This window comes from Heterodontus francisci, chromosome 32, assembly GCF_036365525.1.
Source record: "Heterodontus francisci isolate sHetFra1 chromosome 32, sHetFra1.hap1, whole genome shotgun sequence".
Lineage (NCBI taxonomy): Eukaryota > Metazoa > Chordata > Chondrichthyes > Heterodontiformes > Heterodontidae > Heterodontus > Heterodontus francisci.
In genome coordinates, this window is record NC_090402.1 from 14,349,984 (window position 1) to 14,374,521 (window position 24,538).

At 42.6% G+C, this 24,538-nt stretch overlaps 1 protein-coding gene across 8 annotated transcripts in view; it reads left to right on the forward strand.

The window, feature by feature from the left end:
- fnbp1b (formin binding protein 1b) overlaps positions 1 to 24,538 on the forward strand; it is a 308,796-nt gene that overhangs the window by 79,981 nt on the left and 204,277 nt on the right. Inside the window, exon 1 of one of the 8 annotated variants that reach the window (XM_068012285.1) lies at positions 16,087 to 16,235. The exons of the other annotated variants lie outside the window; for them this stretch is intronic. Coding sequence (XP_067868386.1) covers positions 16,194 to 16,235 — 42 coding nt within the window. The 5' untranslated portion in view covers positions 16,087 to 16,193. Of the gene's footprint in view, positions 1 to 16,086; positions 16,236 to 24,538 lie in introns of those variants that run through there. 8 annotated transcript variants of the gene reach the window in all.

The window sequence follows — 24,538 nt, forward strand, 5'->3', positions numbered from 1 at the left end:
AGAAGGACTCTGAGGACTACAAGGACAGGTTTAGAATGCATGTATGTGAATGCACAAAGTGTGGCCATTAAGGTTGGTGAACTACAAGCACAAATAGCTGTGTGGAAATATGATATAGTGGCAATAACCAAAATATGACTTAAAAATGGTGAGGACATGGCACTTAATATTCATGGATACAATGATAGGAAAAGATAGGGAAGGAAAAAAGGGAGGTGGTTGGCACTTCTGATTAGGGAAGATATTGTAGTGTTGGAAAGAGATGACGCCCTCGAGGGAGCAAGGACAGAATCCATTTGGTTAAGGTTGGAGAAGCAAATTGATATGATCATGCTACTGTGGGTATTTTATAGGCCTCCAAATAGTGAGAGAGAGAGAGAGAGAGATGGTGGAGCAAATCTGCAGGGAAATCAGAGATGTGTAAGAACTATAGAGTGGTGATATTGGGGCACTTTAACTATTCACATATTGATTGGGATAATGTTAGAGTAATGGGTAAGGAAGGGGAGGAATTTCTGAAATGTGTTAAGGAGAGCTCCCTTGACTAGTATGTTCTCGCTCCAACCAGGAAGGTATTGCTGGATCTGGTGCTAGGAATGAGGTGGGTCAAGTGAACCAAGGCCGGAATTTTACACCAACGACAACTCCCCCACCCCCCCCCCCGCCACCAAAGAGCAGGAGGCTCCACTTATTGGCCACTTAAGAGTCTCCGCCCACCGCCACGGGGATTTTACCCATGGCTGGCTGGGCGGCCAGGCCTGAGAGATGTCACTTGACAAAAGCAGGTGGCTCTTTGACGGCCTGGCGATGGGGGGGTGCACCCTGTGCCCGACAGAGGGTTGCCCCCACTGTTCCAACCACCCCCAACACGTCCCCCCAGTCGACCACCCATGCCTCGCCGGGGCCCGACCGATAACCCCTAGCGAGGCAACAAAAACTTGCCTTGTTCCGGGGTTCCCTGACATCATCTTTATGAAGCTGGGGTGCAGTCCCAGCAGTCGCCACAGCTCCCGGTAGAAGTCCCACCTCAGAACAATTAAAGGCCGAGGAACTGCAAAATGCGGGTCAGATCCCCAGGCCAGGCGGAAGCCGGTTAGCCACCAACTTTTCAGTCAGTGGACAGCTCCCATCCATCAAGGGTAAAATCCTGGCCCAAGTGTCCGTGGGAGAATACTTGAGTAAGAGTGATCATAGTATCCTAAGCTTTAGATTGGTCTTAGAGAAGAGCAAGGAATAATCTAAAGTAGGACTTCTAAACTGAAAGACCAACTTCAATGGGATGAGGGGGGATCTAGCCAGTGTAAAATGGAACCAAAGATTGCTAGGCAAATCTGTAACTGAACAATGGATGATCTTTAAGGAGGAGATGTTTCAGGTACAGGCTAGGTATGTTACAACAAGAGGAAAAGGCAGGGGAACCAAAGCCAGGGTATCCTAGATGATGAGGGAGATAGAAAATATGATGAAACTATAAAAAGAGGATGTACTATGCATGGCAGGTGAATTCTTCAAGTGACAATCAGGCCAAATACAATAAGTTGAGAGCGGATGTGAAGAGGAAAATAAGACTGGCAAAGGGAAAATATGAGAATAGAATGGCAGTTAACATAAACAGGAACCCAAAAAGCTTCTACCGGCATGTAAATAGTAAGTGGGTGGTAAGCGGAGGGTGAGGCCTATTAGGGACAAAGAGGGTGATATATGCTTAGAGGCACAGGGCAAGTCTAGAATACTTAATGAATACTCTGTATCATTGTTTACTAAGGAAAAGGATGCTGACAAAATATCGGTATGTGGAGATGGTGGCGGTAATGCAGGGGTGAAAATTGAGAGGCAGGAGGTACTGGAAAAGCTGGCTGTGATTAAGTGTCTAGATGGCTTGCATCTTGGGTTGCTAAAGGAAGTGGGAATGAAAATAGTAGAAGAGCTTGCCATAATCTTCCAGTTCCCTAGATACGAGGTGGGGGTTATGGGGGGTCGGGGCAGGGGGGATGGGGTGCGGTGCGGTGTGGCAGTGTAGTGCCAGAAGATTGTAAAGTGACATATGTGACACACTTATTCAAGAAAGGGTGTAAGGACATTTGTAGTAACTACAGACTGAACAGTGTTAACATCAATGGTGGGTAAGGTTTTGGAAACAATAATTAGGGGAAAAAATCAACAGACACTTGGAGAGATTTGAGTTAATTAAGGAGAGTCAGCACAGATTTGCGAAAAGCAATAATTGACTAATCTGATTGAGGTTTTGATGAAATAAGTGAAGATTGATGAAGGGAATGCAATGGATGTTGTCTGTATGGATTTTAAGAAAACGTTTGATGAAATACCACATAAAGAAGAACTGGTTACCAAAATTGAGGCTTATGGAATAGGAGGGTCATTTATCAGCTTGAACAAAAAATTGGCTTAAGAAAGGTAAACAGCAAGTCATGGTAAATGGTTGTTTTTCAGACTGGAGGATGGAAGACAGTGGTGTTACCCAAGGGTCAGTGCTGGACTGCTGCTTTTTCGAAATATATAAATGACTTGGATATTAGAATACAGAGTAAAATTTAAAAATTTGCCAATGACACCAAATTTGGTGTGGCAAACAGATATCGACCGACTGCAACGGGATACAGATTGGTTAGCAGAATGGGCAGACGAGTGGCAGATGGAATTTAATACAGAAAAGTGTGAATTGGTGCATTTTGGCAGAAGAGATAGGGAGAGGCAATATAGACTTAATGGCACAGCTCTATGAGTGTGCAGGAACAGAGGGACCTGGGAGCTCATGTGCATAGATTCTTGAAGGTTACAGGACATATTAAGAGAGTTAACAAAGCAAATGGGATCTTGAGCTTCACAAATAGAGGCATTGAGTACTAAAGCAAAGAAGTTATGCTGAACCTTTATAAAGTTCTGGTTAGGCCACAGCTAGGGTATTGCTTCCAGTTCTGGTCACCACACTTTAGGAAATATGTGAGGGTCCTTGAGATGGTGCAGAAGAAATTTACCAGAATGGTTCCAGGGATGTGGGACTTCAGCTACAAGGTTAGTTTGGAGAAGCTGGGGTTGTTCTCTTTGGAACAATAGAGAATGAGGGAAGATTGGAGAGGGCGGTGCAGTGGTTAGCACCGCAGCCTCACAGCTCCAGCGACCCGTGTTCAATTCTGGGTACTGCCTGTGTGGAGTTTGCAAGTTCTCCCTGTGTCTGCATGGGTTTCCTCCGGGTGCTCCGGTTTCCTCCCACAGCCAAAATGACTTGCAGGTTGATAGGTAAATTGGCCATTATAAATTGCCACTAGTATAGGTAGGTGGTAGGGGAATATAGGGACAGGTGAGGATGTGGTAGGAATATGGGATTAGTTTATGATTAGTATAAATGGGTGGTTAATGGTCGGCACAGACTCGGGCCGAAGGGCCTGTTTCAGTGCTGTATCTCTAAATCTAAATCTAAAAAAAAATCTAAATTTGTGCAAGGTTATGACAGGTTTAGATAAGATAGACAAAAAAAGCTGTTCCCATTAGCAGATGGTACAAGGACTAGGGGACACATATTGAAGGTGTTGAGCAAAAGATGCAAAGGGTATTTGAGGAAGAATTTTTTGATGCAGTATGAGTGGTAATGGCCAGGAACTTGCTGCTGATGAGGGTGGTGGAAGCAGAGACGAATAATTTCAAAAGGAAATAAACCTACAGGGCTATGGGGAAAGAACTGGGGAATGGGACTGACTGGATTGCTCTACAGAGAGCTGGCATGGACATGATGGGCCAAATGGCCTGCTCCTGTGCCATAATGACTGTATAACACTCTATAATCTCCACTCTGATATTGATCAAAGCCTCTATATTGATCAATACTGAGAAACTGGCTTTGAATACTAGACCTCCTCACTGATGCACATGTGTTGCAGAGACAAGAGTATGATATTGTTCTTACCTCACAGAGACTGTATGATAGACCCTTTACTGCTATATTTTTCATTTATTCTATGTCTTTCATGGCATATGACATCCAGATAGAAACATCAGTTTGGCACCAGCTTATGATATACCTGCTCTGATGCTCAATATCGGCGACCACGCTCTGGAAGTGGTTCAAGAGTTCACCTACCTAGGCTCAAATATCACCAGTAACCTGTCCCTCGATGCAGAAATCAGCAAGCGCACGGGAAAGGCATCCGCTGCTATGTCCAGACTGGCCAAGAGAGTGTGGGAAAATGGCGCACTGACACGGAACACAAAAGTCCGAGTGTTTCAAGCCTGTATCCTCAGTACCTTGCTCTACTGCAGCGAGGCCTAGACAACATATGTCAGCCAGGAGCGACGTCTCAACTCATTCCATCTGCGCTGCCTCCGGAGAACCCTTGGCATCAGGTGGCAGGACCGTATCTCCAAAGAAGAAGTCCTCAAGGAGGCCAACATCCCCTACTGAGCCAGCGAAGCTTGAGATGGCTTGGCCATGTGAGCCGCATGGAAGATGGCAGGATCCTCAAGGACACATTGTACAGCAAGCTCGTCACTGTTATCAGACCTACCGGCCGTCCATGTCTCCGCTTTAAAGACGTTTGCAAACACGACATGAAGTCCTGTGACATCGACCACAAGTCATGGGAGCCAGTTGCCAGTGATCGCCAGAGCTGGCGGACAGCCATAAAGGCGGGGCGAAAGAGTGGTGAGTCGAAGAGACTTAGCAGTTGGCAGGAAAAAAGACAAGTGCAAGGGGAGAGCCAACTGTGTAACTGCCCTGACAACCAATTTTATCTGCAGCACCTGTGGAAGAGTCTGTCACTCTAGAATTGGCCTTTATAGCCACTCCAGGCGCTGCTCCACAAACCACTGATCACCTTTAGGCGCTTACCCATTGTCTCTCGAGACAAAGAGGTCAAAGAAGAAGAAGGAGAAGATGCCCAAGAATACTGCCTGTTTAAGAAGAGATTGCATCATTCCAGTGGATAACTTGACTCTTCCTATACACTATGTTACACTGCATTTCACATTATCAGTATTTTTCTCCTCTTGTCATTTTCAGCAATGTTTGCATTGCTCTAGGCAATCGGAGACGGGAAGAGGAGGTTTCTTTTGGAACACTCTCCTCTTGTGACTATGATTAATGTTTGAAAATCCAAGCCTTTCTCAGTATTGATGGCTTGGATTTATTTAAATAATTATCCAATATTAATACAATAATGACATCCAATATTCATACAGTAATGATCTGGGAATATCCATATTTGACTGCAATACGTCTTCTTTTGGGCCTCCTTATCTCGAGAGACAATGGATACGCGCCTGGAGGTGGTCAGTGGTTTGTGAAGCAGCGCCTGGAGTGGCTATAAAGGCCAATTCTGGAGTGACAGGCTCTTCCACAGGTGCTGCAGAGAAATTTGTTTGTTGGGGCTGTTGCACAGTTGGCTCTCCCCTTGCGCCTCTGTCTTTTTTCCTGCCAACTACTAAGTCTCTTCGACTCGCCACAATTTAGCCCTGTCTTTATGGCTGCCCGCCAGCTCTGGCGAATGCTGGCAACTGACTCCCACGACTTGTGATCAATGTCACACGATTTCATGTCACGTTTGCAGACGTCTTTATAACGGAGACATGGACGGCCGGTGGGTCTGATACCAGTGGCGAGCTCGCTGTACAATGTGTCTTTGGGGATCCTGCCATCTTCCATGCGGCTCACATGGCCAAGCCATACGTCTTAATGGGCTTCATACTGTGTTAAAATTCACTTTTGAAATGGAGCAGTCAAATGAGCTCCCTTTCCTTGATGTACTAGTTGAGAAATCTGCTAAGTGGTTCTCTACCACGGTCCACCGCAAGCCTACTTTCACTGGTCAATATAGGCGTTGGGATTTTTACAGTTCCACACGATATAAGATTGGCCTTATCGGCAACCTCATGGGGCCCGAGCCATTTGCTCACCATGCAAGCTGGATGCTGAAATAGGGTGTATCCAAGGCATCCTGTGTGACAGTGGCTACACTGATCAGATCATTTCTCGTATGTCGCGCAAACTTATGAACGAGCCTAAGGCCGTCTCATTTTCGGCCCTGAAAAGTGCCCAGTCTACCTCTGATTACCCTGGAAGGGTAATGTATCCCAAAGATTTGAGCAATAGGTGAAACTAGCTGTTTCACGCTGCTACTGTGCAGTAGCAACATGTGTCGTGTTCGCCACTAACCAGGGTGCTACCGTCAGCCAAAAAGATGTTCTGCCTATCTCACAAATGAGTAATGTGATATATGAATTTCGAAGCCAGTGTGATGCTAGGTATCTAGGCCGTATATCCCAAAGACTGGCGGATCGTATCAAACAAGATGTCGCTTCCGCTGTTCACAATGGGCAAGGTACAGACCGTACCTAACCAACCCATGCTTGCAAAACTCAAAACACAGTGTCTAACATTAGATGTGATTCCGCAATTGGACAACATTTGCTAAATAATCCGCAGTGTGCTAAGAATTACACTGACAACAAATTTAAGATTGTCAGTTAGGCTCACGTACTGGAAGCTACATATATTAATACACAGGGCCCTGTTCTTTGCAGACCAAAAGAACATGTACACACATTACGTCTGTTTCAGCTAAACAAAATAAGTGACAGCCATTCATTGGTCAAAGCATCGCCCTGAGGAACGAACCAATCAGAGTCAAGCTGCCTCGTTTAAATTTCAAACAAAGCTTGGCAGTTAATTGTCAGTCACCATAAACTGGTGCATTCTTTATGGCAACACTCTACCAATCAGAGTCCATTTGTCAATCAATCAGCACTCTCTTCTCATGCAGTATAAATTTGTTGCTTCCCTTACATTGGTATTCTTGTGGATTGTCCTGATGAGTGCAAGATGAAAAACTTCAACAAAATGTCTCTGTTTTCAGCAATATAACTCAAGTTCCTCACCCCTGGAACCATTCTCATGAATCTTTCCTGCACCTTGTCTAATGCCTTCACATGCTTCCTAAAGTGTGATGTCCAGAACTGGACACAATACTCCAGTTGAGGCCGAACCAGTGTTTTTTTACAAGTTTATCATAACCTCTTTGCTTTTTGTACCCTATGTCCCTATTTATAAAGCATTATAAAGCCTAGGATTCTGTATGCTTTATTAACCACTTTCACAGCCTGCCTTGCCACCTTCAAGAATTTGTGCAAATATACCCCACAGTGTTTGTGGAGGGGATTGGGGGTATGGAGACGAGAGCAATACACTGTGATGTGTTACCATTATAATTGCAGCAGAATCAGAAGGGAGATGAGAATTTCTTTTTAACTTGGCAAGTTATGATGATCTGGAATGTATTGCCTGAAAGAGTGGTGCAAACAGATTTGATAGTAACTTTCAAAAGAGGATTAGATATATATAGGGCTGTGGTGAAAGAGAAGGGGATTAGGAATAATTGGTAGCTCTTACAGAGAGCCAGCACAGGCACTGTGTGCCAGATGGCGGCCTCCTGTGCTGTTTGATTCTATAATAGTCAGTTTAAACACCTTGTATTTTAAATAGTGTGCAGGTAATGTGTATCACTTTGGGACACTGACTTCTGAATAATTTCTTGCTTCACTGAGGAACCCATTAAGTACTGGCCAAAAAAACCTTTGGAGCCCATGTGAACACCTCCAATGCGGCTTTGGCTTATTTGGCATTAACTTGTAAATTTCAGCTATTTTAAATGGACTGAAACTATAAGGTCACAGAGCAGTGTTTATTTCCAAAATTCCCACTGAGTGACCTATTCAAAGGAATGTTGCTGTGATTGTAATTGCGCGCACACGTTTTTTCAAATAGTTCCAAGCAAATTTGAGAAGGGATGTTGTGATGTGATGTAAAGCAGAAAGAACAAATGTAATACGTCAAAAAGGAACCTTTTTCCAGCATTGACACAGGTCTGTTTATTAGAGAAAAGTCCATATATTAATAAAGTAGTAAAATATGGGCATGACTGGAGGAAAAAAGCCTAAATAGCAACTTACAAGATCGATTTTTTTTATATGGTGTTGCAAAAAAAGTTAATTTTAAGCAAGTGATTTTTTTATTAACTGTCTCTTAGCAAATCTGCTGTTAATATACTTAATAAACCTGACAAGTTGGTATTATTAACATGCCACAAAAATTGTGTTTGCACTGTCCCAGTCTGGGGATAGTTTTGAGATATTTTGAAATTGTCTTAAAATGTTTTACAGTCATTATTTATCAATGCCATTTTCAGCACACTTTGCTGAAAATGGCAGAAAAATAGACATAACTTAAGTGTTGAAATAATGTCATTTACAGGTTTAGTACAAATAAATTTGGCTACTGATCGAATCCCTTGAAGTTCTAAGGTTAGATTTCAAGCTTCCAATAGGTTGTCTCTTGAGAGATGTTATATTTCTCAAGTCACTACAGTCAACAATTCACAGCAATAAATATGATTCCTTCATTTTAATGTTTTATATTGTGACACTGGCATAAAAATGTCCCTTTTTCATATTTTTATGGCTGCTAGTTTATTAAAAAAAAAAGGCCATTATAAATGTTTATGATGGATGATTAACATCTGGAAAATTGAGCCATAAAGTTTTGTAACTGTATGAGTAATAAATATTAGAGGCTGCTTTCGGATTGCTGGTTTATCAGTGCTGCAGTTTTTTCATCTATAAGGTTTCTTTGCTGCATGCTGCTACTATTCATGTTTTGTTTCTTCAGATGATTTCAACCACCAAAATTAGACATTAATTTTGTGGCATTTACTGCTCTGAAAATAATCTGCTTAAGAGATTTAGCATTAATGTTTATAATGAGACAGAAGGAAGTACAAATGAGAGATAAATCTCTCTAGTTCTTTCTACATAAAGCACATAATTCAGTCCTTCAGAATTGTTGAGATTATATTTCCTGCTAGTTGTTTTGGTTATAACTAATTTGTTTTATCTAGAATTTTTCTAGTTCTCTTCAAGCATAACTCTAAAAAACCATGATTTGAACAGTGCAATTTGCACTCCTAAACATCGGTTTCTGTATTTAGATCTTGTGGTAGTGGCCATATTGTATGCTCTTTGGCTTGTTCGTGTTTGTGCACACTATGGGCTGATTTTGGCGAGGCCGTTTGGAGTGGGAACGGAGGCATGGGGGAGAAGGGGGTTGCCGGAGAATAGTGTCTGATGCCTGCAACTGGAAAACCGATGTCGTGACGTCCGTTCCAGATTTAGTCAGTAGTGGGAAAGCGCCAAGGAGGTGTTGCCGTCCAGACGTGCCGGGAGTGTAGTTTTAAATTGCAGAACAGTTATTTTTAATCCATTTGCATGTAATTGAAAGCGATTTAATTGGGGTGGCTTGGAATAAAGTGGACAACAGGTGGCCCTCACATGCATTCAGAAGCCCGACCATCGAAAGCGGGTGACACTGAGGCGAGACCTCAGTGCTGTGACAGGTAGGCAACCATGACCAGCACTGCAAAGGAGAAGGGAGGGAGGGGGTGCAGGTAGCAGAGGACATTGTCAGACTGCAGTGCTTTGTGCTTTGCATGGGTGTGCTGGGTCTTGGGTGGCAGTACCGACTGAGCAGGATCTCAGGTGGTCTGCGAAGGGGTGCTGGGTGTCTGGTGGTCTGCGAGTTGCGGGGGGTGGAGTGGGGGGCTTGACTTTGATTTTCGGGTGGCCATACTGTTGGGTTAGAGAGTCGGGTGCCCATACTGCTGGGTGAGAGGGTAGGTTATTAGCAAGGGTGGGCGATGAGGGCCATTAGCCAGTCTGCTGGGAGAGGTAGCAGAGGGAAAGCTGCCAAGGATCTGCAAGGACAGTGCTGTGGAGGCCTATTGATCACCCCGTCTTTTTGGATATCTGTGGCATGATGCAGCACCTCCGACAGAGGGAGAGTCAGGATGCAGGCCTTGAAGCTCCACGACGAGAGCAACAGGAGCCAGCCACGTCAGAGAGTGTACTGGACTCGAGTCAGCTACCTCCAAATGTCCGAGCGACATTGTCAGCAAAGAGTGCAGCTCTCCAGGCAGGCCATCATCAACTTAGGCACTATGCTGTGGGATGAGTTGTGACCTATGGGATTTGGTGGTCACTCAATGCCTGTTGCCTTGAAAATCACTGTGGCACTTAACTTTTGTGTCATCCAATGATCCACTGGGGACATGTGTAGCATCTCCCAGGCAGCAGCCACTGCTGCATCAAGGAGGTGAGCAATGCTCTGTCCTAGGGGACTAGTGACTATGTGCACTACCAGACTGACCCTGACAGTCACGTTGAGAGGGCAGTCGGATTCGGGGCCGTTGCAAGATTGCAGTTCAGTCATGAGCTTATTGAATGGCGGAGCAGGCTCGAAAGGCCGAGTGGCCTACTCCTGCTCCTAATTCATACGTTCATATGTATGTATGTATTCCCCCAGGTACAAGATGTGATGGAACCTTGATGGCCACATATGTGCAGTCCAACAGACCAGCCAACCGCCTTCAACAGGAAGGGCTTTCATTCCATCGACGTTCGATTGGTCTGCAACCACTGAAAGTGCTTTATGAAGGTGTGTGCCTGCTTCCCTGGAAGCAGCCACACTGCCCACATACTTAGATGGCCCCAGATGCTGCAGCTCTTCAGGTCCCCCCGCTCACCTTCAGGGATGAATTCTCGGGGACAAGGGCTACTCATTGAAGGCATGGCAACTCGCATCTGTGAGGAACCGTCGGACTGCAGCAGAAGAGAGGCACAACACTTGCCACGGCTCTACCCAAGCGACCATTGAGCAGGTCATTGGGCTGCTGAAGATGAGATTCCGGTGCCTGGTTTGATCCAGTGGAGTCCTGCAGTATGCCCCTGTGAGGGTCGTTCATATTGTGGTGGTCTGCTATGCTCTGCACAATCTAGCACTGCAGAGGGAGGAGGCCCTGTGTGATGAGGACATGACTTAACATCACTCCTCCACCAATGAGAAGGATGTGGACGAGGATGATGAGCAGCAGCTGGATGTTGAACCCCTTGCACTGGCGTCCAGGCACTTTGACCAAGAGGCAACAGACAGTCTCATACTTACCTGCTGCCAGCCACTATGATGGCCTCTCAGAGTAAAATCAATAAAGACTCACCTCAATGCATGCAGTCTGTCACCTCCTTTTTACTTGTCTTCCGTGCCTAGTGCCCAGCTGAACCATGCGCTATGGCCCGTGGGAGACGTTAATCCAATCAGCAGTGTGCCTACATTTCATCCTTCTTAGTGGATGCCAGTCAGTTAAGGTATGATAGAATAATCATTTTCCACAATAAAAGTTAATTTCAAAATCAAAAGAATTTTGTAAGAGGAAACAAATGTCAAATTTCAAATATCCATGAAACCCATAAGTGTCTCTAGGTTGTTTTCTTTATACATTTACAAGTGCTTCTATAAGGCATAACCCCTGCGCTAGCAGCTGGGCTGGAGGCAGGCTGCTGATCATGTTGCCACTTGGTCTGGGATGACTATGGAGGCCGTTCTCTGGCTGCCTGCGGCCTGGAGGGCTACGGCCACCTGAGGGTTTCCTGCACAGGTGCTGGAATCTTCTCAGGCATCGTGACTACTGGAGCTAGACTCACACTAGTGGAGGGGCTGAAGAGCCACTGTCCACACTCAGAGCACCCTGAAGGCAGCCCCCAGATGTGGAGGTCAGCCTCTCCTCCCCCCTTTCAAGACTCACGAACCTCCTTGCTGACCAGAAAAGGATGAGGAGGTGGAGAAGACTCCAGGGGCCTTGTCCTTCTCTTGTCTTGCCAAGGCCTGGCCAAGGTGATGGTGTGCAGGTTTACATGCATTTGTGGCATCTGGCTCTCCAGGAAGGTTGCCAGCCTCTCGATGGAGGAAGCCATGCACTTACATGCCTGAAACATTGCAGCACTCATGGCATGGATGGACTCCTCCATTGTCCGCTCATGGCTGCGCATTGCCTCTGGAATCCCTGTCAGATATTGTCTTACCCCTCTTTGCAATCCAGCATGCCCTGTGCTATCGACACCAGAGGCTCGTCATGGGCCTGGGGCTCAGCATGGGCCTGGCCAGCCACAGTCTTCCAACTGTCAGAGGCCTCAGCTGTCTCAGCCTTAGCTCGCTGCTCAGGCACATGTGCAATGCTCTCACCGGCTCATGACCCTGATTTGACAGCCAAGGAAACCCACCAGGGTGAAGGTATCTGCGCTGGTGGAAGAGTCAGGTGATGGTGCATCTTCTGACTCCTGATCCTCCTCAGAGTTGGTATTAGATCACCCTTCGACTAGAGTCTCCTGCAGATGCGGAACTGCATGAAAGAACACAAACATGTGGATTAAGATGTGCAGATCTCGTCATGCCAACCACGCATGATATGAGTCTCCAGAAATCAACTGTATGTCCATGGAAAACAATCCTCACTCTCTTGCATGGAGATTCTAGACTCACCATCCACTACTGAGTGGCCGCCCAGGATCCCCACTAGTTCAAGTGCCGCCTCCTCAGCTATGGAGAGAGGCCCATTGCCTGGGATGCCTCTGCCAGTCTGCAAAGTCTCCTTGCTCTTATCGGCCCTCTTTTCCTGCAATTGGAAAGTGGGAGATAGTCATACTTTGCAGAGAGATCAACATGACAGTTCTGCTAGTGGCAGCCCCACGTACCCTGGGTTTGTGGGGTACCCTATAAAGCTCATACTCCCATCAGCTCACAGGGGAGTTAATTTTTTTGAATTCATTCATGGGATGTGGGCATTGCTGGCTAGGACAGCATTTATTGTCCATCTCTAATTGCCCTTTAGAAGGTGGTGGTGAGCTGCCTTCTTGAACTGCTGCAGTCCTTGGGGTGTAGGTACACCAACTGTGCTGTTAGGAAGGGAGTTCCAGGATTTTGACCCAGTGACAGTGAAGGAACGGCGATATAGTTCCAAATCAGGCTGGTGTGTGGCTTGGATGGGGAACTTGCAGATGGTGGTGTCCCCGTGCATCTGCTGCCCTTGTCCTTCTAGGTGGTAGAGGTCACGGGTTTGGAATGTGCTGTTGAAGGAACCTTGGTGAGTTACTGCAGTGCACCTTGTAGATGGTACACACTGCTGCCACTGTACGTCGGTGGTGAAGGGAGTGAGTATTGAAGGTGGTCGATGGGGTGCCAGTCAAGCTTTGTCCTGGATGGTATCGAGCTTTTTGAGTGTTGTTTGAGCTGCATCCATCCAGCCTAGAGGAGAGTATTCCATCACACTCCTGACTTGTGCCTTGTAGATGTTAGACAGGCATTGGGGAGACAGGAGGTGAGTTACTTGCCGCGGAATTCCTAGCCTCTGACCTGCTCTTGTAGCCACAGTATTTATGTGGCTGGTCCAGTTAAGTTTCTGGTGAATGGTAACTCCCCAGGATGTTGATACTGGGGGATTCAGCAATGGTAATGCCATTGAACGTCAAGGGGAGATGGTTAGATTCTCTCCTGTTGGAGATGGTCATTGTCAGACACTTGTGTGGTGTGAATGTAACTTGCCCTTGATGTCACTCTCACCTCACCTCTGGAGTTCAGTTCTTTTGTTCATATTTGAACCAAGGCTGTAATGAGGTCAGGAGCAGAGTGGCCCTGGCGGAACCCAAACTGAGCATCAGTGCACAGGTTATTCTGAGCAGGTGCTGCTTGATGATCCTCAGATGAAAGGTCACTTACCTGAAACGTTATCTCTGCTTCTCTCTCCACAGACGCTGCCAGACCTGCTGAGCATTTTCAGCATTATTTGTTTGTATTTCAGATTTCCAGCATCTGCAGTATTTTTCTTTTATTTTATGTCCTTTAGGATTGGCCAGCTCAGTCAGTAGTGGTGCTACTGAGCCACTCTTGCTCCAGGCCACTCTTGGTGATGAACATTGAAGACCCCCACCCAGAGAACCTTCTGTGCCCTTGCTGCCCTCAGCGCTTCTTCCAATTGGTGTTTAACATGGAGAAGCACTGATTCATCAACCGAGGGGGTGTGGGGTGGTGAGGGTGGGGGGGGGGGTGGTGGTGGTGGTAGGTGGTAATCAGCAGGAAGTTTCCTTGCCCATGTTTGACTTGATGCCATGAGACATCATGGTGTCCGAGTCAATGTTGAGGACTCCCAGGGCAACTCTCTCCACACTATATACCACTGTGCCACCACCTCTGGATCTGTCCTGCCAGTGGGACAGGATATACCCAGGGATGGTGATGGTGGTGTCTGAGACATTGTTTGTAAAGTATGATTCCGTGAGTATGGCTATATCAGGCTGTTGCTTGACTAGTCTGTGGGGCAGTTCTCCCAGATGTTAGTAAGGAGGACTTTGCAGGGTCAACAGGTCTGGGTTTTCCATTGTCATTTCCAATGCCTAGGTCGATGCTGGGTGGTCTTAGACTTTGTAGTGGTTTGATACGACAGAGTGGCTTGCTGGGCCACTTCAGAGGGCAGTTAAGAGTCAACCACATTGCTGTGGGTCTGGTGTCACGTGTAGGCCAGACCATGTAAGGACAACAGATTTCCTCCCTAAAGGACATTAATGAACCAGATGGGTTTTTACAACAATCCACAATGGTCGCCATTCGTAGACTAGCTTTTAATTCCAGATTTATTAATTGAATTCAAATTCCAGCATCTACCGTAGTGGGATTCGAACCCATGTCCCCAGTGCATTAGCCTGGGCCTCTGGATTACTAGTCTAGTGACATTACCAGTACATCACCTCCTCCCCTTAATGGGGGTGAGATGTGAAAGAGGGTGGCCTGTGGCTGCGATACCTAACCCCCTTTGCCAGCACCTTTGTGATGCCCCCTCCCCCACCCCCCATGTCCCACTTCCTCCTGCATAGCCACATGCAAACCCTAAAAAGGAGAGAGGTGTGGAGCAATCACCTTGGCAGAATGAAGGAGGTTGTTGACCCTCTTGTGGCACTGCACCCATGTTCGGGTGCGGTGACCCCAAGGCTGCTGACCCCTCTGCAATCTCCATCCTGGCTTGCTTGGTCAGGCGGGAGGACCTTTTGCCATCGCTGGGGAAGCCGACCTCCTGCCTTTCCCTTGTTGCCTGGAGGAAAATCTCCAGGGAGGCATTGTTAAACTGTGGGGCCACCCGGTGTCTTTTTTCCGCCATAGTCGCTGCAGGCTTACGTTCAGCACCTTGCCGATCAGGCAACAGAAGGGGTCCTCGGGCAGCTGAGGCAGCAGAAGAGGTCCTGGGGCAGTCGAGGGCACACAGGAGGCACTCTTTTAAACCAGGCAGGACCGAATGTAGGGCTGACAAGCCTTTAAATATGGTGTCAGCGCCTGCTCTGGAGTCATCTGACGTCATATTTAGTGTCTCGAATACCACCCCCCAGTGGTGGGCCAGCTGCACACATGACAAGCGGGGACGATGCCCACTTCCAGATTCGCTATCAGGACCCACTAAATCCAACCCTGTGTGTGTGTGTTCGTCTCCCTCTGTCTCTCTTTCTGTCTGTCTCTCTCGCCCTTCTTTCCCTTTTTTCTCTCTGGAGAGTAAAATCAGGCAGCATGTAAAAACTAGCATTGCACACAATCCTGCCAGTTTCCTGTTAACGTGCTGGCTCTCAGCCTAATTATACTCATCTCTCCCCACAGATTTTCTTAAGATTTTACTACTGCTTTTGAATTGTAATAACTCCTACTGCCTAGTCAATCTAATTTTCATATTTTCATATTTTAAGACATTTGATTCTTAGCATAATTAATATGTTTGTCAAATGTTGTAATGGTTGGATTGTTTTAGTAGGGGATGTCTATTATCAACTGAATTGTAGAAAGATTCACACCATCAGTATTTTCCCCTTTCCTACTCCTATAGCTTGCTCTATAAAAATGTCTAGTCCCTTTTTTTCCTCTCTGCTCACTTTATAGTTTGAAGTTGCAGTTTGTAACTGTTTTAAAAAATAGCCCGATCTAAGATAGGAAGAAGCCTAGGTAATTATGATTTTGAGCTGCACTTTGGTTTTAAATGGTAATTGCTTCAGACAGTATAGCTTAGCAACTGCTTTTTGAGCTGGGTGGTTTGAAACATGCTTGAAGCTTGCTCATTACAGGATGTGGTCAGGCACATGCTGCTGCAGCTTTTACACCAATTGGCCACAAAGAGAGGTAGAATCATGCCACTGGGTTTATGTCATGATATAGAGATAGTTGCATAGTTGCAGGTATACTTGTGAAGCAGATGGCTTCCTGTCTCATTTAGGGTGTTCCTGATTTGAAGTAATAGGATGAAGATTTTTGTCAAGCATCCCTGACTGTGGCAATGGTCGATGTAACAATGGGAGACTGTTGGAGCAATACAAAGGTAACGCAAGGAAGTGATTTGTAGGCACACATACGCTATAAATTGTGACAGTTTGTAATTTGATACCACCAGGGCTGAGACGAGACAATATTTAATATCCTTTGTATTATACTGAAATATACTAATAACTGCACTTCCTCCAATAATCAAGTTTATCACTTAGTTTAGGGAAGCCATTCTGTAATGTAAATTTTTACAGTGACTAAACACTTGTACACATTTGCTTTTGTATTGGTCAGACTGATCGTTTTTGAAAGGTGCTGCAGAATTTAGATTTTGTGAATTTAATTCAGTTTAGAATTTACCTTCATGATGGTTACCACAACAAAATGTTATTTTATATTCTTGATAAGATTTTCAATACAAGTAGAAATCTGTTGAATGCAGACTATTTTAAAGCCTGCGTTTGAGAAATAAAACAAAAACCTTGAAAGATCTTGTGTTATTTTGTTTCTCATCATATAAAGTATCTCTTAGAAACAGAAGTTGTTTTCTTGTATTCCACAGCTAAATTTTTCACTCATTCTGTGACCTTTTCAGACTACCTCTGTGGTGGGTGACTTGAGTGTTGAGTGTCAAGTACTTTGTTGCATTGAAAACATAATGTATTGTACAAGTTCAAATGATTCTGTGATAAATGAGAAAGAATGGAAGGTTGATGAGTATTACCTCTTCCGAGAAAACAACGCACATGCATGCACAATTAATGTTTGAATTTTATTACATTTTATTAATATTGCATTACCTATAATGAGACACATTGTAACATTGGCAGCAATTAAATAATCAGAAATGTATTGCTTGTGGCAGTTTTATTTATCGTAGGATTTGTTGGGTGCTTTGAAGTTTTAAATTAGTTGTAAGGAAGCTGTGATGTACATGTCTGTGCACTAGACTTTCAAATCAGTGATAGTAATAAACCCAGTTGATCTATAATGTATTTAATTTTTTCTCTACAGATTAAATGCTTTTGCATATTTCCTTGGCTACTGTCAGTACCACTGGTTTTATATTTTTACATATTTTACGTGTTCATTTTACCTCCCTGTTTTGCATCTTTCTTGGCCTTCCCATTCTTTGCACTGGCTTGAGCCAAAAAGACAAACTAGTAACCTGCCAGGTTTCTGCCACCAGTGCAGCCATTTAAACATTTCACCAAAGTATCATGTGGGAACTCCTCTTTGGACATTCCCCATTATTGTTTGAAGAATTGTCTGTATAAAATCGCCCTGTGCCCAAGTAAATTAGGTATTCAAAGTCAAACATATCTAGATTCTTCGGACATTTTACTCCATTAAAGATGGATATAAATTCAAATTGTTGCTGTTGTGTACCATCAGTGCTTTAGGAATCTCTTAAGAGGAAGTCTGATGACAGCAGTTTGAATTACAAAATATTTACCATCTTAAATGCATACACGTAGTGGAAAAATTCTTGTGCCACATCAGACAGTGCAATTATTTCTAGCATTTATTTCGCAGATTCAATCAGAATGCTTGCTTAATCCAGTTTGTGGGTTCATTATTTTATAGATAACTTGTTTTTTATCAACTGCACTGCTAAAGCATGAAGAATTTACTTTAGGCACTGTATTTCTATCTGTTCTTTTATGCATGCCTTTATTTTTTCCACATGAACCAATTAGTTTAATCTATTCTCCTGCTCACTGCCCTTATATTTTAATATTCTCTAATATTTATTTAATTCCTCTTTAAAAGAATTGATGAACTCTTTCAGCAAAGGTTTGTGACAGACTATTCTCTGAAGAAATTTTTCAAACCTTTTTAATCATTTATTTTTAATTTTTGCCCTTTCATTTTAGTTTTGCTAACCAATGGAAACTATCACTATCACAACCTTTCTTAATCTTGAAGATAATATCCTGTTACGTTTTAATCTACTGGACTTTCGTGAAAAATCCTAATTCTCTTCATACCTGTAACCCCTCATTGCCAGTAACCTTCTAGTGAATGTGCGCTACAACTTTTCTATTACTTGTATATTTCTTCTACAATGCGATGACCAAAAATGAACAAAATACTGCAACTGCAGCTGAATTGACATCTTGTGCAAACTTAACATTCCTTCCTTGTTTTTTGGTGCTTCATGCCTCCAGGCACAAAACCTGGCTTTTTTAGTGGCCTTATTTACTTCTCTTTCCACTTTAAATTACCTGTTATCTGCAACCAAGAACATGGTGACCTGCTGTTCCATTTAAAATCTTAACATTTAAGATGTATTTCCTTTTCATATTACAACTTCCAAAATATATTACTTCACAATTTTCTACTTTGAACCACATCTGCCACCTAGCTGCCCAATCTGCTGGTTCAACACAGACCACTATGGCACATAACTTATCAGATCTGTAGCATTCCATATAGTTTGCCATAAAGTTAAAGTTGTGTGTTAATTCAGAGTGATTAATGCAAGATACATATGACATGTAAAATTATATTGAAACAAAACCTTCAATTTTCTCTCCTTTTTAATTGGTGTTGAGTCAAGTTAGAGTATGGGTTTATATGTGATGGATGCTCTTTGGTATCTCACCATAGGAGCCATTCATCATGTGTGTATGTTTCTGGAATATTACACTGTGCAGGGAAAAACTGCTAAGCTTGGTCCTGTCTTCACTCAAATGTTCACAATTGCACTTTCCAGCAAAGGACCATTTGATGGCCAACTGCACAGAGATCATTGAATGATTTCTGCTGTCAGCCATGGAGTGCTGAGACTAATTGTAGTTGCCCAATTGCTGCTTTGGCTGAGATCAGGTAACATAGCATTGATTAGAAATTGAACATTGCACTTTTTTTGGTCTCAGCTGAACCATCTGAGGTGATAATTAAAATATTTCTAACTGAATAATGGAGAAGCAAGTTTACTGTCTCTACCATGGAGCTAAATGGAAAAAAATCTGGGGAAAAAGTTAGACTACATTAGCACAATTGTAATACTAATTTGCTGCACTTACAAGCTAAGAGTGTTGTGGCACAGGTACTGCAGAAGTAGCTGTGATTGTAGTGACCATTTCAGTTGATTTGATTCTGTTTCCCAGTGTATTCATTGGTGGTAGTTTGATTGCAAAAGATTTCTGTTAGTACTTTCTTCAGTAGTTAAATAATTTAAAACTTGATAGGTGTTCTCATGGAAGCTGAACATTGTAGAGCTCAGTGTGAATGTCATATTTGGATAATTTAAATTATTGTGAATAAATATTTTATAGGATTTTTCAAATATATAAGTTGACTAGCCTTTGCATTTGCCTCAGAACATCAGAAAAATATTCAGGCCATTAAAGACCCTCACTCTAAAAGAATTTATTTGTTATTAAAGTTAAACCTTTCTCTGTGCTGAAACAGTGTTGCTTCCTGTTTATCTCTTCTTTGCCCCCATCCACTTCTTTCTTTCCTGTCGCACATTTCTGACACAAGGCTGGGTAGATGACCACTTCCTTTGTCTCTACAGCTCTGGCTGCTAGGGAGGTGTACAAGAGTAACTTAGTTTGTTTCCTCTTTCTTTAGTAGGAAATATAGCTTGGTATTTCCTCACAGCAGTACAACTGAGATCAAAAACTCATTGAACTGAGGGAATTAAAGCTCCATAGGGTTGTGTAGTGTCATGGGTATAGTACTAGACTAGCAACCCAGTAGCTGAGAGTTCAAATCCTGCAGTGGATTGTGAAATTGAGTTCAATAAATCTGACCATAAAGCAGCAGATGTTTGTAAGAACCCAACTGGTTGATTAATGTCCTTCAGGGATAGGAATATGTACCTCAACCCAGTTAGCCTACAGGTGACTCCAATCCTGCACTACATAGTTGACTGTTGATGTCCTCAGGGCAACTAGGGATTGGAAATGAATGTTTCCTTGCGAGTGTGACTCACATCACAAGAATAAAAAAAAAAGGCCTATTGCTCCATAGTGCTGCTGTATTGATGTTACAGTGCTCTGCAAACTATACTGAAGCAGTTGATTCCTTATTAGTAACAATTAAACTAACCTTTTAGGACACTCTTTAGTTAACTCTTCTAATTAACATTTCATGTAGTTAGTGGTATTTCAAAAACATTTTTGAAATTTATCAGACTATGAAATCCACAATAGGCTGGCACATGTGTATCATTAATTTCTTTATAAAATTGAAAATTCTCAGTGTTTTACAGTTGTACATAAATGTCAATTGTAAGCATATATACATGCCAGTTCAAACTGATCATGATATTTACTGGGGAGTACCAGGTTTCTTTAAGAAATTGCAAAATGATTTGTTTGATGCATTTTGCAGACATGCCACCCCCATCTGACTTCAATATTTCTCATTTTTGTGTTGTGGCAAACATCATGCTTCAGTTTGAAAATGTTCATTTTTCTAGTATACATAGCATCTAAAGTCAGCCAAATAATGACGCCCAGACACACAGAAAATTCAGCAATTGTTGCTCACTAGATATTCCTGTGTATTGTAATTGGAAGTGATTTCCGTCCTTATTTGTTTGTTTTGCATTCGATATGGAATAAAAATGGCTGCTGGAAATCTGAAATCAAAACAGAAAATGTCGGACAGGCTAGTTGAAATGAATATTGTGGCAGGCTGAACATTTGCTCGAGTTGGTTTTCCACTTTTTTTTGTTAAAAATAAATTTCTGACTAACTGCAAAAGAGCTGATGAAAGAATATTTAACGTCTCGGGCTGCATTTTATTGACCAAGAGATTTTAACTATTTGGTGTTTAGATTTTAACGTATTGATATTTAGCTGGAAAATGTGATTTTCTATGTCATTATTTACAGAACTACTAACTTAAAATGCAGTCATTTGTTGACTGTGACTCTTCATACATCAAGCAGTAAGCGCAGCATTGTGCATTTGAGGGCCTTTTATTTTGGTCTTGCAGTTTGTATTCTGGGAGTCTGTTGTTTATGAAGTTTAGTGTTCCTAGACTGATGGTAGTTGAGTCGGCAAAAGTGAATTGAAGTTATGTATTTCTTACCAGCATGTTGTACATAATTATTTTAGCATCCAAAATTATAAACCACAAAATTAACATGTTATTCTATTCTGATTTCTGAGGATGTTAGCAGTTGTCACCTTTCATAGGAGTTGTTGCATCTATAGTTTTGGGATAATATGTTAAAGCATAAATTCAAGGCTACGATTCACAAAGAAATAGAACTGGGGAAAATCATGTTTTTTCATGTTTTCAGCTCCAACTCAGTGAAACGAAAATGCTATATTTGCTGCCAACCAGTTGAGTTAGAACAGAAACATTTTCGGAACAATAAAAAGGCCATTATGTTCAATAATCCCATCCTTCCTGTTCATAAGCCTACCTACCATTTTTAGCATATTCTTTAACACTTCTCGCAGAAATGTATTGGATTGTCACTTGAACCTATTTATATTCTTGAATAATTTATATTTATTTTAGAATGATCACCTTCGGATGGAAATGTTCTGCATAATTTTAATTTTTACTCCTTATTTCATAATTTTAAGTCATTAAATAAAATGCCAATTTTCCCCCAGGTCTATGATCCTCCAGTAAACCTCACACCAGGGTCATGTGAAGTATTCATTTCTTAAATTGTTCTTTGATATAAAAGAAGCTTTATCTAAAAGAGACTTTGCAAGTAATTAAACAAAACAAGCAAGATGATTAATTGGAATGGTACCTGTTGCTGTTTCTAACAGTTTTATCGAAGCTTGTTGGAATATATTGTGTTGCTAAAATGGAGCCATGGTTAAGCTGCACCTTAAAGGCAACAAAATGCAATTGCCATAAATAAACTGTGCCTGAAGTCAAGCAGTTAAATTGCTTTATAGTGTGGGAACTTTGCAGATAGCTGCTGCATGTGAATTTCTGAATCCAGGATAGAAAAAAGTAGCATGGTATGATATTTAGGGGAAGCTGTGGCATAGTGGTGATGTCACTGGACTAGTAATCTGGAGCCCAGGCTATGGGGACATGGGTTTGAATCCCACCACGGAAGATGAAATTCGAATTCAATTAATAAATCTGGAATTAAAAGCTAGCCTAATGGTGACCATGAAGCCATTGTCGATTGTTGTAAAAATCCATCTGGTTCGCTAATGTCCTGAGGGAAGGAAATCAGCTGTCCTTACCTGGTCTGGCCTACATGTGACTCCAGAACCACAGAAATGTGGTTGACTCTTAACTGCCCTCTGAAATGGCCCAGCAAGCCACTCAGTTGTCAATTACGTTAGGGATGGGGAATAAATGCTGTCCTAGCCAGCGACACCCACATCCCACAAATGAAAAAATAATTCTCTTTTTTTTCTGCTTTTCACAACACAGATGTCTGTAATGTTTCAGGGTGGTGGGGTGGGGGGGGGGGGGAGTGGAATGGAATATGACATTCAGTTGTATTTAGTAGTATAATGATGAGTCTGTTGTATATGAATGAGAAGTTTTGTCCAAGAGCAGAGGTTGGAGAGGTGGATGAATCAAACATTGATAACTGTTTTAATTGGCTTAAAGGCTTATTCCAGAAACTAGTCTACTTAATCATATATATCCCTCAGTTGATGGCTCTGACTGAACCTATTAATGTTTATTTTCAATGAACAGTTCTTTCTTGGTTTGATAGGAAAATGAAGGCCTTTGTATTAGGATGTGTAGATGTTAGTGTACCAACAAGGTACCAAAGGCCTCATATGAAATTCCTTTAATGAAAGCAAATCCTGCAGATGCTGGAAGTCTGAAATAGGAAGTGATGCTGCCAGACCTGCCGAGTATTTCCAGCACTTTCTGTTTTTATTTATGAAATTCCTTTGCTTTTTTTTTAATAGGAGCAGGAGTAGGCCATTTGGCCCTTCGAGCCTGCTCCACCATTCATTATGATCATGGCTGATCATCCAACTCAGTAGCCTGTTCCGGCTTTCGCCCCATACCCTTTGATCCCTTTAGACCCAAGAGCTATATCTAACTCCCTTTTGAAAACATTCAATGTTTTGGCCTCAACTGCTTTCTATGGTAGCGAATTCCACAGGCTCACCACTCTCTGGGTGAAGAAATTTCTCCTCATCTCACTCCTGAAAGGTTTACCCCGTATCCTTAGACTGTGACCCCTGGTTCTGCACTCCCCCACCATCGGGAACATCCTTCCTACATCTACCCTGTCAAGTCCTGTTAGAATTTTATAGGTTTCTATGAGATTCCCCCCTCGCTCTTCTGAACTCCAGCGAATATAATCCTAACCGACTCAATCTCTCCTCATATGTCCGTCCCGCCATCCCAAGAATCAGTCTGGTAAACCTTCGCTGCACTCCCTCTATAGCAAGAACATCCTTCCTCAGATAAGGAGACCAAAACTGCACACAATATTCCAGGTATGGCCTCACCAAAGTTGTTGAATCAGAAATTTCACTCAGTGTTTGCATTTTGATATTTTTATGACAATATCTAGCCAAATATGTTTGTAAGAACATATATATCAGTCAATAAGTTATGAATCATTAACTACTGGCCAGCAATATAATTCACACATGGAGGGCAGTCATTGGATGCAATATTTATACAGTGGATGTTGGGTTTATCTATTTAATAAAATTGTTTTATGTCACAATTATAATCTCAATCTTAGTAAGATAAAATGGCAGATTTTTGAGATGTCCTGTAGGTTGTTGAGACAGTCCAGTGCATGATTTCCTTCAGCATGCTATTGTAAATAAAATTGAAATTGATATGGTGATATTATTGGAAAATAAGGTTGGAATAAAATCTTGTTGAATGCAGCCTATTGTAAAATAGAATCATTCCCTTTATTTCAGATATTATATGGTGTGTCCACAGTTCATTATTTTTCTTCATGGTTAATTGTTCTGGAATGTGACATTCTGGTCAAATAGTACATTGGACCTACGAATAGTGGAAAAGTCTGTTGGGGCCCAGCTGGTTGATCTCAGTATAAAATGCTGGTTCAAAAAACATATTGTACTTCTCTCTACTCTTAAAATAATTTACCTCTAAAATGTTATCCTGCTTTCCCTTGAATTTACCAATAGGTTCTAAGCTTCAGCTTATATGATGAGTTGTACAAAATTATTTTCATGAAACTGAAGGATTAACTTGAGCATTTTGAACACAGTTTTAAAATGAGCGCTATGAGTATATTGCTAGATTGCCTGTAAAAAAAAAACTAAATACAGTTTTAATAGTGGAACTATTAACTGTCATGCAGGCCCCCACCTGCCAAGAATGAGGAATATTAATTTCACCACATGAACATTAATTTTAAACTGTTACTGGAGTGAAGGAAGAACTGGTTAAAAAAAC